This window comes from Myotis davidii, unplaced genomic scaffold (genome assembly GCF_000327345.1).
Source record: "Myotis davidii unplaced genomic scaffold, ASM32734v1 scaffold509, whole genome shotgun sequence".
Lineage (NCBI taxonomy): Eukaryota > Metazoa > Chordata > Mammalia > Chiroptera > Vespertilionidae > Myotis > Myotis davidii.
The window spans coordinates 419,053-432,457 of NW_006382996.1; the positions used below are offsets into that span (position 1 = coordinate 419,053).

General features: G+C 47.2%; 1 protein-coding gene across 3 annotated transcripts in view; it reads left to right on the plus strand.

Annotated features, from left to right (window-relative positions):
• DGKA (diacylglycerol kinase alpha) overlaps positions 1 to 13,405 on the plus strand; it is a 20,840-nt gene that overhangs the window by 1,118 nt on the left and 6,317 nt on the right. The window contains exons 3-18 of one of the 3 annotated variants that reach the window (XM_006777834.2): positions 5,115 to 5,262; positions 5,686 to 5,759; positions 6,090 to 6,222; positions 6,466 to 6,540; positions 7,005 to 7,054; positions 7,409 to 7,483; positions 7,644 to 7,763; positions 7,874 to 7,988; positions 8,529 to 8,617; positions 8,747 to 8,866; positions 9,071 to 9,169; positions 9,348 to 9,431; positions 9,673 to 9,746; positions 9,906 to 9,980; positions 10,391 to 10,476; positions 10,567 to 10,656. In XM_006777834.2, the coding sequence (XP_006777897.1) occupies positions 5,199 to 5,262; positions 5,686 to 5,759; positions 6,090 to 6,222; positions 6,466 to 6,540; positions 7,005 to 7,054; positions 7,409 to 7,483; positions 7,644 to 7,763; positions 7,874 to 7,988; positions 8,529 to 8,617; positions 8,747 to 8,866; positions 9,071 to 9,169; positions 9,348 to 9,431; positions 9,673 to 9,746; positions 9,906 to 9,980; positions 10,391 to 10,476; positions 10,567 to 10,656 (1,423 nt within the window). In that variant the 5' untranslated portion in view covers positions 5,115 to 5,198. Of the gene's footprint in view, positions 1 to 5,114; positions 5,263 to 5,685; positions 5,774 to 6,089; positions 6,223 to 6,465; positions 6,541 to 6,626; positions 7,055 to 7,408; positions 7,484 to 7,643; positions 7,764 to 7,873; positions 7,989 to 8,528; positions 8,618 to 8,746; positions 8,867 to 9,070; positions 9,170 to 9,347; positions 9,432 to 9,672; positions 9,747 to 9,905; positions 9,981 to 10,390; positions 10,477 to 10,566; positions 10,657 to 13,405 lie in introns of those variants that run through there. The other 2 variants (XM_006777836.2, XM_006777837.1) reach the window with 2 other exon arrangements.

Consider the following 13,405-nt stretch of genomic DNA (forward strand, 5'->3'; position numbering starts at 1 on the left):
CAGCGGGAGGGCTCGGCCGGAGCCGGGGCGGCAGCGGTGCACCCAGAGCTCCCCCTCCTCCTCTCGCTGTCTCGGAGGGATGGGGAAGCCCGGCTCCCAGGGACCCGAGTGCGAGGAAAGTCCATTTTTGGAACCTCGACAGCGCTGCACGTTGGAGAAGGCTTCTTGTTTTGGCCTCCTGGTCCCCGACTTCCCACCCGTATCTTCTCCACACCTGTCACCGGGATTCTGAAACTCCGGGGTCTGAGTCCCGTTTTTCACCTTCCGGGGAGGAAAGGAGCTTTACTGAAGAAGAAACGCAAATATGATTGGGCATCTTCTCACCCTCAGAACGAATGAGCCCACATGCCCCAACTGTGCCAACATCGGAACTTCCTCCTGCACTGCACAATGACCCCCCCACCCCCCCACACCCCACCCCCTTTAATCAAGCAATACTGCCATCTGTGAGGTTTGTGGGGGTTTAACGAATTTTGAGGCTTCAAGCCAAGCCAAATGTTTCCCTCTAGGGGGCTACTAAACTAGTGACAGCGATGGGCAGGGAAGAGGAGGATGCAGGTTCTCCTGTGGTTAACGGGTTCAGAAGTCCAGGTTCAGTCCTGGGCCCTCAAGGACCAGTGCCTGCCCTTGGGGTTCCTTGCTGGGTCAGCCTTAATGTTGCGGGGGCAGAGCTGATTCCTGAGTAATGGTAAACTCATGGGACTTGGAATGTGAGCAATGAGTGTTGAGGTGAAAAGGGAAACTGTAAATGTTAGCACTGGCTTTGGAAAGCATACTTACCTTTCGGTTGCCAGCAATGTTAGTATGTGATGTTTAAAATAAGATCTAGGAAACCAGAGGCACTAAGGTTTAATGAAATGGACCCAGGACAGGCTGTGCGGAGTCTGCGTGTCACCCTGAGACGGTTGCCCTCTCTGGGCCTCAGTTTCCTCCCAGCTCTGAGGATGTTCGATGATTCTCTGCCTCCAAGTCAACTAACTCTCTCACCCCAAGTTGGAAGAGGCAGGCAGGGAAAGCAGAGGAGGGAAGGGAAGGGTGAGTCACAAGTAGCTGGCGGCTGGCAGCTGACCCCACCCTCCCAACCCTAGCAGCCGCCTGGACTAGCCCAGGTTGTAGATTCAGGGTTGAATTGGAGCGGAGGACAAACCTGGACTTGTTATAGGTCTTTAAGGTCCTAGGATCCTGCAGTTTGTTGCCCTTCAGCAACTGGGGTGGCTAAACTTTCGGGGGGAAAGTCAGAAGGATGGCTGAAAAGATCCCAGGAGTCCTATGTCCAAGGTCCCAGCCCAGGAGTATCCTTGGACCCTGACAGTGTAGTTTGCAGCCACCTCCTCACCCCCCCCCGCCCCCGCCCCCCATAGGCAAAATCAGAATCCTAATGCTACATGTCGGTGCCTGACACAGGGGAAAGTCTACAATTGGGCCTCACTGCTACTGGGAGTCCCTAGAATTTATGACTTCCTGGGTCAAAGATATCATTTTCCCTAAACTCCAGATGTGCGTTTCTCTAGGTACCATCCTTGTATTATAATAAAATAACAAAAACAATACTATCTAACATTTAAAGAGTTCTTCTGTGTCATGAAGTTTACTAAGTATGTTGCATGTATTATCTTATTTAATCCTCACATGGTGACTAATTTATCTAGGTACCCATTTTATTGATGCGGAAACAGGTTTAGGGAGATGAAATAACTCACCCAAGAGCTAGGATTTTAATCCATGCCTATCGAATTCAAAGGCCATACTCTTAACCTCTACTGTATACCACATTTAAGACCTTGGAGGCTAGGAAGGATCATTTTGAAAAGAGAGACAAGAAAGAAGTATTGTCCTTTTGTCCCTTGTTTGCTCTCTCCCTGTCACTTTCTCTTGCAGATGTCCTAGAACCTTGGAGCCATCTAAGAATTCCCAGGGGTAATCAGAGTGGCTAATTAAGCCATACAGGCCCATTAGCCATGAGACTATTATGTATTCATTAGCTCTGTTGGCAGTAGAAGTTGGATTATAGTCTTTGAAAAGGGCCAGAGGGGTGGACTCCTTTCTCCAGAATATCAGTGTCACAGAACCCCTTCCTAAGTGTTCCCAGAGCGCCTCCAGGAGAGGAATGTTATGCACATAGATGTGGGCAGCAAAGATGTCCCAAGGTTAGAGGCTACAGAGTAGATTCTTGCACCACCAGAAAAGAAATTCACATAGGTCCTGACTGCCTCCTTGAGCCTGAATAAATAAGTGGGCAGAGGGGAGACAGAGGTCAGATTAACATTATTCATTCATTTAACAAATGTTTATTTAGCACCTGCTATATGTGCTCCAAATTGTCTCACGTATTCCCCTGCCTGTCAAGATGGACACGCTGGCATCCCATTTAACCATATTTGTATTATTATTCTCAAATATGACTCTCTAACTTTACATAACTATTTGTACAACCAATATGGAGCACCTACAACATGCTGGGCACTGGGTTTTTTTTTAAAAAAATTTTTATTGATTAAGTTATTACATATGTGTCCTTATCCCCACATTACCCCCATCCCCCCCACTCATGCCCTCACCCCCTGTTGTCTGTGTCCATTGGTTAGGCCTATATGCTTGCATATAAGTCCTTTGGTTGATTTCTCCCCCTTACCCCCAACCTCTCCTACCTTCACTCTGAGGTTTGACGGTCTGATCGATGCTTCTCTGTCTCTGGATCTGTTTTTGTTCATCAGTTTATGTTATTCATTATATTCCACGAATGAGTGAGATCATGTTTGGGCACTGTTTTTGGTATTGGGGGATACAGTGATGAATAATACTGACAAGCCTTGGCTGGTTTGGCTCAGTGGATAGAGCATTAGCCTGCAGACTGAAAAGTCCTGTGCACATGCCCAGGTTGCTGGCTCGATTCCCCAATAGGGGGTGTGCAGTAGGCAGCCGATCAATGATACTCTCTCATCATTGATGTTTCTATCTCTCTCTCCTTCTCCCTCTCTGAAATCGATAAAAATATATTTAAAAAAGAAACAAAAGATTAAAGAAATAGAATTTAAAAAATAATAAGTTCCTGCCCTTGTGGAACTTACATTTTAGTAGGAGAAGACAAACAGGAAAGAAAATAGTTGGGTATGAGATTTATCGGGATGATCACTTAGTAAGTTATATAATGTCTAATCACTGGGATGAAACTAATACAATATATGTCAACTGTAATTGAAAAATAAAAAATGGTTCAAAGAAAAAAAATAACAAGATAATTTCTAGCTGTGTTAAGTTCTATAAAAGAAACGAAGGTGCTATGCAAAGGAGGGGACTACTTTAGAATGATCAGGGAAGGACTCTTGGAGGAGCTGACATTTCAGCTTTGGCAAAAAGTCAGCTCTGCCCACGAGTATGGAAGAGTGTTCCAGGCAGACAGAACAGTAAGTCTCATGGCCCTGAGCAGGGAAGAACTTGGTATGTTTGCAGAACAGAAAGGAGGTCAGTGAGACTAAAAGGCAGTGTGTGAAGAGGAGAGTGTTGCTCAGTGGTTGAGCATCCACACATGAACCAGGAGGTCAGGGTTCAATTTCCAGTCAGGGCACGTTCAGGGGTTGTAGGCTCAGTCCTCAGTAGAGGGCATGCAGAAGGCAGCTGGTCAATGATTCTCTCTCATTGATGTTTCTGTCTCTCACTCCTCTCCCTTCCTCTCTGAAATAAATTTTAAAAAATTATATATATATATATATGACGTATATATATATATGATATATATATCTGACATATTTATATATATGACAGAAAGACAAGCAGGGGCCCCTGCCACACAATTCTTGGATTGCAGCTTTGGTTCCTGCCTTGGGAAGTCCCAACCTCCTCTTGGAGCTTTAGTTTCTTCACCTATAGAATGGCTATACCAATCATTTTTTATCTCATAGAATTTTCTTTTAATTGTTAATACAATAACTACTGTTTCTTGAAGGCCTTCTGTATGCCAGACATTATAGTTGGTCCTTTTTATACATTATTTGACAATCCTCACAGCTGTGATAGATAGGTGTCATTCTCCCCATTTTACAGATGTGATTTGTCCAAATCAGACGCTGGTATCAGAGCCAAAAATAGAACCCAGCTATGACTAGCCCTAGTTCTGTTTGACTCCAAAACGGTGCTGTCCTATGCTGTGCTATACTAATGTGAGATATTATTATTGCTGTTTTTCAATACTCAAGGCAAGTTCCCCTCTGCTAGCTACCTGGTCTCTGGGCCAGTGGTCAGCATGATCCAGGTGATGGCTCCTCTTTGGTCTCTGAGTCCCATAGCTAAAAATTAGCTCCCTAAACACAGTTAGCCAACCTAGATGGGTAGAAGGAAGACCCCATAATCTGAGACTCCCGCATTCACTTAAACCCTGCTGCAACCGGGAAGCCAGGCAGATAGATGTCTTTCCCCTAATGTCTCCCAATCTCACGTGCCTGGCTTCCCCCCCTTCCTCAGTCGAGCTCCGCTGGACGCTGGCGAGGCGGGGCCAAGGTTGGGGACCCGCCAGAGTTGGTTCTGTGTCGCGCGCGTCAGAAGCGCTAGAGGTCGTTGCGGGGCGTGGGTGGCTCGGGGAGTGGGTAGCAGAGCGGGGCTGGGGACCGAGGCTGAAGGCGGAGCAAAATGGGGTCCTGGCCCGGAAGGCGTGCCAGCAGCGCAGTGAGAACCACCCGGGGGCCGGGATGTGGGATCCGCGATGGAGAGCGCAGGCTTGGAAGAGACTGCAGAGATTGGGGGTGGCGGGAGAGAAGGTAGAAGCAGAGTAGAGACACACTCACGAAGACATATACACTGGGAAAGCGGGTGTGGGGGCGGGAAGGTGAGGGTGGTCAGAGATGAATTAAGACAGATTGGGGGGCGAGGGGAATAAGAGAGCTGGAGAAGGATCCAGAAATGGAGGAGAGAAAGAGATGAGTCAAAAACAGAGACAAAGAGCAGACTGTCAGGGAGAGATAGAGACACATGGAGAGGAACACAAGGCACAGAAGAGACTTAGAGAGAGACTCAGAGAAAAGGAAAGAACAGAAATAATAGTGGGAGTGGAGAATTAACTGAGTAGACAACCACAGAGACCATGCTGGCGCTTTCAGCCACATGCTCTTGTCATCCTCCAGACCTACCCTTGGAAGCCCACGTCCAGGCGCCACAAGTTCTACTACCAAGCTGCCCTTGTGGCCACCCTTGTGAAAAAAAGGAAGATGGCCAAGGAGAGGGGCCTAATAAGCCCCAATGATTTTGCCCAGCTGCAAAAATACATGGAATGTGAGTCTTTCTCTCAGTCCTTTAGTCTGGAGACCTTACCCCAGAGAGCTCCTCCTCTTCCTTCAATTTCCCCCCCTCACCCCCAGTTTCCCCCATGATCCTGAACCAGTCAGCTCCTAAGATATGCCTATGACTAGGAAAGGGAGGAGAGGGAGATGGGGAGATGTCTGGAGTCTCAACTGTCCATCTACCTTCTCTGAACCTTGACTGCCTGTTCCAAGTCTCAGAGAAGAAAAAATGGGGGTACCACTTTGGAGGATCTGAAATGTTATTCTCTTCTGTATTTCTGTGTATTTCAGACTTTCTTCTTTCTTCGTCTCACTTGACTCTTTTTTCCTGTTGGATGTCTGGGTGGGACACTGGCAGAGGGCAGGGAGAGCTAAACTAGACTAATGCTCTTCTTTCACTCTCTTCACACTGTAGACTCCACCAAGAAGGTCAGTGATGTCCTAAAGCTCTTTGAGGATGGTGAAATGGCTGGATATGTCCAAGAAGATGTGAGTGGCAGCTGGTAAATCTTTTCCTGGACCAACTCCTCCTATCTTTGTTTTTTGCTACACCATTGGGATCCCCAACTTCCAGGGATTATTCTGGGCCCAACCATGCTCTCTTCCCTCGAGATACCCCAACATAATTGTTACTGCAGCTATTGCTTTAGGACAAAGCAAGAGATTCTAGTAATTCAGGACTCAACCTAAGAAGTTATACTCCTGCCTTGGGTGCTTCTCAATTCTGCACTTACTGTCTCTGTCCCCACTACTCCCAATTCTTCAATCCCCAACTCCCATCCTGCAGACTCCCCAGGATAATGGTTGCTCTCATCATAGGCCATTGGGTATGAGGGATTCCAGCAATTCCTGAAAATCTACCTGGAAGTGGATGATGTTCCCAGTCACCTCAGCTTGGCCCTGTTTCAATCCTTCCAGACGAGTTACTCCTTAGAAGAGACTGTAAAAAAAGGTATGGCCACACAGGTGGGAACGGGCCCAGCCTCCTAAAGAAAAGTCATGGGTTTGGGGGTGAGAGCTGAATTGAGTCACATGCTGGGGTTGGGGTTGGGGGTCAGAGGTAGAGGTTGGCCCTGCTGGTCTCTGGGAGCTGGAAGAAGGAAAGTTAAAGGGAAGAGTTGGGACAAAAAAAGGAAAAGAGAAGAGCCAGAGTGAAGGAGCCCCACCTCAGATTTACTGTACTTTTTGTATCCAGATATGGTATGTCTCAGTGATGTCTCCTGCTACTTTTCCCTTCTGGAGGGTGGCCGACCAGAAGACAAGCTAGAATGTGAGTTGCCATTCTGGACTGGGGGAGGGGAAGAGAGGTGAAGGGAGAGAGGGTGTTCCCCAGCCTTCCTTCCCTAATTTTTTCAGGATTCCTAAAGACCGACAGGGCCCGACAAAGGTGGGGCCAGAGAGTGAGCCCATTTTCTCTGTTCCCCCAGACTCCTTATACCTAATGCCACCCACCATAGTCACCCGAGTTCCTATGTTTTGTACATTTTCATGTAGGTGGCCTGGGGTGTTCTTGGGATGTAGACGATGTGTAGTATCTCCCCTATCAGGTTCACTGAGGGTGGAATCCAGACCTGTTTCCCCACCCTTTTTGTCTCCTTTTTCAGTCCCAACCCCACACTCTGGGCTCTTCATCTAAAAGGTTTCTCCCTATCTCTTTGTTTCCCCTGTATTCTATGATGAATTCTTTGGGTATCCCTCACAAACTGACCCTGGCCCCCCTAAAACACCCCACAGTCACCTTCAAGCTGTACGACATGGACAGAAATGGGATCCTGGACAGCTCAGTGAGTTGGGGGACCTGTATGCTGGGCAAGGGAGTATGTGTCCATTTGTCTGTGCCCTCCTGTCTCAACTCTTCCAGGATCTTAAGAAGCAGAGGAAGCTAGAGGGAGAAGTTGAATCCTGTAGAACTAAATTTGGGAGTAGGTCCCAAGCTCTTGACCCCCTAAAACAGGAGGCTGGAGGCATGAATTGGGGACTGCTTTGCAAACATATGAACACACATAGACTTAGCATAGGCACCTGAGTATGAGAGATGGGTCTGGGGTGGAATGTAAGAACTCTGATTTCTAGAGAACGGTTTGAATGGTGGTAGTGAGGTGGGATATGGCTGTGGCTCTTACTCTCTTGGCCCACAGGAAGTGGAAAAAATCATCACACAGATGATGCGAGTGGCTGAATACCTGGATTGGGATGTGTCTGAGCTGAAGCCGGTAAGGCAGCTCTTCTTTCATGTCCCTTACTGTATTTTCTCCCTGGTGAGTCTACTTTACCCTTAGCTAGGATGGCTGGTCTAGGTGTCCTGGGGGGTCTTGGAGAGATGTCAGATCTGAGGGGCCACTCACACCAAGAGTCTCCCCATTCTCTGCTCAGATTCTTCAAGAAATGATGAAAGAGATTGACTATGATGGCAGTGGCTCTGTCTCCCTGGCTGAGTGGCTCCGGGCTGGGGCCACTACGGTGCCATTGCTAGTGCTGCTGGGCCTGGAGATGGTGAGTAGAAGAGACTTGTAAGGAAGTTAAGACAGCTGCCTTGGGTTGTTTGCCAGAGGTTGGTTCTCTAAGCGCTTAGACACTCCCTAGCATTTACTATGCCCTCCTAGACCCTGAAGGACAATGGGCAGCACATGTGGAGACCTAAGAGGTTCCCCCGACCAGTCTACTGCAACCTGTGCGAGTCAAGCATTGGTCTTGGCAAACAGGGCCTGTGCTGTAACCGTGAGTGATGGGGCCTGGGTGTGTGGGAGCAGAGGGGCAGCCCAGCTATCTGTGGGAGCATGGCGCTCTGAACTTAGTGTAACCTGGGCTTGAATTCTGACCTCTGTCACTGACTAGTTATGTGACCTAGTTAAGCCTTAGTTTCCTCAACTGAAATTGAGATCATTGTGAGCATTAAATAAGTTGTTGCAAGAAAAGTGCTTCATCCAGTGCATGTATCTACTATTAAGTCTACAATAAAAATTAGTTATTATTATTGTTTTATATCTGGGCCTCCTTTGGATCATCCAACTCAGTTATTGGCACATGGAGAAGTAGGGGTAGTCATGCAGTAACAATTGCTCTCTTAGGGGGAAGAGTGAGCAAAAGGCATAGGTCTTGGAGGTGAGCCCCCACCCCAAACTTTAATTATCTACCATACCCTCACAGCACGGGATTATATGTCTTGTTTCAGTGGGTGATCCTACCTCACCCCCGGGTAAAGAGGAACTAGAGAGAGGGGCTTTAGCTAAGGCTCTCACCTTCTTTCCCCTTGCCCAGTCTGTAAGTACACCGTTCACGACCAGTGTGCCATGAAGGCCCTGCCTTGTGAAGTCAGCACCTATGCCAAATCTCGGAAGGACATTGGTGTGAGTGACCCCCATGCCTACCCCATCACCATCCACAGCCTGGCCCCAGCCCTTGGCCCATTGTTACCCTCAACCCTTCCCCAGTCCTTGCTCAGACCCTCTCAGACTGGGATTGCCTTTCTCCCCAAGGTCCAATCACATGTGTGGGTGCGAGGGGGCTGTGTATCTGGAAGATGCGACCGCTGTCAGAAAAAAATCCGGATCTACCATGGTCTAGTTGGGCTGCATTGTGTGTGGTGCCACCTAGAGGTCAGTTCGGAGGCTTTGTCTACAGGCTGCGCCTTGGGGGCCCTGCTTAAACTGCCCTCTCTTCTCTGTTATCTCTAGTCTTCTCGCCTCCCAGACAGCTTATCCCTTACAGCCCCCATGGGCTCTCTTTTCAGTACCAGATCCCCAAGTTGAGAAATGATGAGGTTCCCTCCATGATCTCTCCATGCCCACCTTGTCTTTCAGATCCATGATGACTGCCTGCAAGCTGTGGGCCATGAGTGTGACTGTGGGCTGCTCCGGGATCACATCTTGCCCCCATCTTCCATCTATCCCAGCGTCTTGGTGAGTGCTGTGGGAAGTGGCTGGGAGGGGACACGAGTGCTTCTCCGATTTAAAAATACACATGCACACAATGCCATTTACAGCAGAGAGCCCATACTTTTAGGACTCAAGTCAAACTCTCATCTGTTTAGGGATTCACACACAATCCAGTTTTCCTTCCCTTTGCTTCCCTTCCTAGGCCTCTGGACAGGAGCATAAAAGTAGCAAAACAAGCCAGAAGATCGTGGATGATTTAAATTTGAGCACGTTTGAGGCTCTGCGGGTACAAGGCTGAGAGGGTTGGGTTTCATGTGGTGGGGGATGGTTTTCCTTCACTGGAGCCCTTCTGGGGGGAATGAAGTAGAAACCTGGGGAATTGTGCCTGCTCTCCAGAAGCCCCACCCTGGTAGAGGAGGGAAAAAAATATCTTGGGGGAATAACAGCTTTCTGTCCCTGTCTCCAGGGTCCATCTGAACTCTAACAAAACCCTGTGTTCCTTATCCTTGTTTTCTTCCCCCATGCAGATTGACCCTGTTGCTAACACCCACCCACTTCTGGTCTTTGTCAACCCTAAGAGTGGTGGGAAGCAGGGAGAGAGGTGAGAAAACAATACTGGGTCTCCTGAGATGGAGGGAGAAGACCAACAGAGATTTGGAATCTGTGTGTATGGAGAGGACTTGCCTTGAGGAGGACAGCAAGAAGGTGGGGTACAGAAACTCCATTCCCTGCCATGAGTTTTCTTTTTTCCCTCAAACAGGGTGCTTTGGAAATTCCAGTATCTGCTAAACCCTCGACAGGTGTTCAACCTCCTAAAGGATGGTCCTGAGCCAGGGTGAGTGTAAGTTGGGAGCTATAGCACAATGTTTGTGTGTGTCTGCCTATGTGTGTATGTTGAGAGAGCAGGAAAGATTGCATGTTGGGAGGGGAGGGCCAGGGGACCCCTAGAAATCAGAATTCAGAATGCTGTTTTCACTAGGGTCACTGAGTATTCTGTCCTCTGAGTAATCTGCCTCATCATTGTTCTGCTCAAAGGTTGGAGATACCAATTTTCCCGAACTACTAAGGAGTGGCTATAAACTCTCCCCATTGTACCTTTTCTCTGCCCTTAATAGAGATAAGTCTTTTGACATAGGAGAAGGGGATTATAAGGAAAGTCCAAAAAAAAGTAATCTGCCTGTCCGGGAGTTGGGTAACCTCATTCCAGTTGTCGTTCCTCATCTTCTCTTTCACCTTTTGTCTCAGGCTTAGATTCTTCAGAGAAGTTCCCGATTGCCGGATTTTGGTGTGTGGTGGAGATGGCACAGTAGGCTGGATCCTCGAGACCATTGGTCAGTGCAGGGAGCGCTCCGGGCAGGGCACTCGGGCAGTGGCCTTCCAGAGCTAACTCCCTCCATGCATCTCCGCACCTGCCTCCCCAGACAAAGCCAACTTGCCTGTTGTGCCTCCTGTTGCCGTGTTACCCCTGGGCACTGGAAATGATCTAGCTCGTTGTCTAAGATGGGGAGGAGGTAAATGACTAGAAATTTTTCTTGGGTAATGGGTGGAGTTGGGTTGGAAGGGGAAGACACCTAGAAAGCATCTAGGCGTCTGGTGAACAAAGAGGGTTGGGAAGAATAGGCAGAGATGGGCGGGTACCAAAGTGGATTGTCCCAAAAGAAGAGAGCTGTGGAAGGAACAAGGATCACAGTCTGAACTTAGAAGGGTCAAGGGTGATGGTTCTCTCCCCTATAAATCTAAAAATCTATTTCTCCCATCCAATTCTTAGGGCCCAGAGCATCAGGGAGAATGGGGGTAGAGGGAGGACAATGTAGGAATAAGAAAGGTTGTATAATAGCTAAGCCAGCTCTGGCCAGTGTGGCTCAGTTGGTTGGGCATTGTCCCGTGCACAGAGAAAGGTTGCTGGTTCAATTCCTGGTCAGGGCACATGCCTGGATTGCAGCTCGATCCCCAGTAGGATGCAGCAGATTGATGTTTCTTTCTCTACCTGTCCCTTCTTCTCTCTCTCTCTCTCTCTCTCATATCAATGAAAACGTATTTTTATGTAAGCCAGATGCCGAGTGATGGAACTAGTAGGGAGATTGGCCATGACTCATCCATTCATTCAACCAGTTAATCAGGTCATATATTCATTCATTATAATTTCTTCCCAAGTGTATTGCAACAGCCTCCTAACTACACTCCCATTTCTAGTCTTTTGCTCCCTTCAAAGAGAAAGAGTTGAAGGCATTGGTAATTAAAGACGTCAGTGTGGGGCAGGTTGAGTTTGAGGTATCTTGGAGCTGAGCTATTGGATTCAAAGTCCAGCTCTGAGATGTCACAGGAGATTATAGAATAGGGGTCTGCTAAGGAGAGTAAAAAGTGTTTTAAGTGGAAGAAATTATGTAAAACCATTGGAGCCACCAAACAATGTGGTGGTGCATTAGGGGAAAGTGTGAGTCATTCATTGTGACTGGGACCTAAGGTGTGAAATGGGGAATGGGGAGGAGGAGGACTGAGTTTACTAGAGTCCAGATTATGGAGGGTCATGAATGCTGAGGAGTTTTTAACTTCATCCTGCTGGAGATTGCAACCTGACAGCCCACAGAAATTATTTGTATTGTCTACCTTGCAGCGTTTTAATTTTTTTGACTCTGGTTATTTCTAAGAAGTGGGTTATGTATTCTTCAATTTCCCACAATTCCTGGCTTCCTACTATTCACTCGTCCACTTTACCTTTCTAACAACTAAGGCATTTGAATGTGCAATTCCTTAACCATAGGGAGCTCTTAAACTCATGAAAAATATATGTAAAATATTATACTCTTATATACACTGGCCGGTGTGCTCAGTGGTTGAATGTCAACCTTTGAACCAGGAGGTCATGGTTCAATTCCCAGTCAGGGCACATGCCCGGGTTGTGGGCTCAATCTTGTGTGGGGCATGCAGAAGGCAGCCAGTCAATGATTCTCTGTCATCATTGATGTTTCTATCTCTCTCTCCCTCTCCTTCTTCTCTGAAATCAAGAAAAAAATATATTTAAAAGTAAAATAAAATATTATACCCTCTCTATATAAAATATTATTCCAGAAATTAGGAATATTTTTTCTTTAGGAATATTTTTTAAAAATATATTTTTATTGATTTTTTACAGAGAGGAAGGGAGAGGGATAGAGTGTTAGAAACATCAATGAGAGAGAAACATCAATCAGCTGCCTCCTGCACACTCCCCACTGGGGATGTGCCCGCAACCAAGGTACATGCCCTTGTCCAGAATCGAACCTGGGACCCTTGAGTCCGCAGGCCGATGCTCTATCCACTGAGCCAAACCGGCTAGGGCTAGGAATATTTTTGAATACATATTACCATGTAAATTTTTGGCCATATTTTATTTATTTGTTTGTTTTGTTTTGTGTTAATGCTCACCTGAGGATGTTTTCCCATTGGTTTTCTTTTTAAAATATCTTTATTGATTTCAGAGAGGAAGGGAGAGGGGGAGAGAGATAGAAATATCATTGACCATTTGCCTCCTGCACGCCCCATACTGCAGACCAAGCCTGCAACCCGGGCATGTGCGCTTGACGGGAATCGAACCTGGTACCCTTCAGTCCACAGGCCGACACTCTATTCACTGAACCAAACTGGCCAAGGCCCCATTGATTTTTTAGAGAGAGTGGAAGGAAGGAGGAGAGACACACACAGAGAGAAACATCGATGTGAGAGAGACACATCAATTGGTTGCCTCCCGCACGCACCCCAACCAGAGCCATGAGGTAGAAGCCACAATGTTTGGTAACTAATGGGTTGTGGAGGAGGACGTGAAGAACAGTCTAAGACATTTCCTAGGTCTGTGGACTGAGCAGATGGGATGGCATTTATTAAGATATGGGATACAGGAGGAGGACCAGTTTAAGGAAAAAAGATTCATTTTTAGACACGCTGCATTGAGGTGTCAGTGGAGCACCCAGATGGAAGTGTATGGTGGATAGTTAGAAGTCAATGTTAAAAATTTAGGAGACCCCGTGATCCCACTTCTAGGAATATATCCCAAGACACTAGAAACACCATTCAGAAAGGATATATGCACCCTATGTTCATAGCAGCACAATTCACCATAGCTAAAATTTGGAAACATCTTAGATGCCCATCAGCAGATGAGTGGATTAGAAAACAGTGGTATATCTACACAATGAAATACTACACTGCAATAAAAAAGAAGGAATGCTGACCATTTGCAACAGCATGGATGGAACTAGAGAGCATTGTGCTAAGCACAATAAG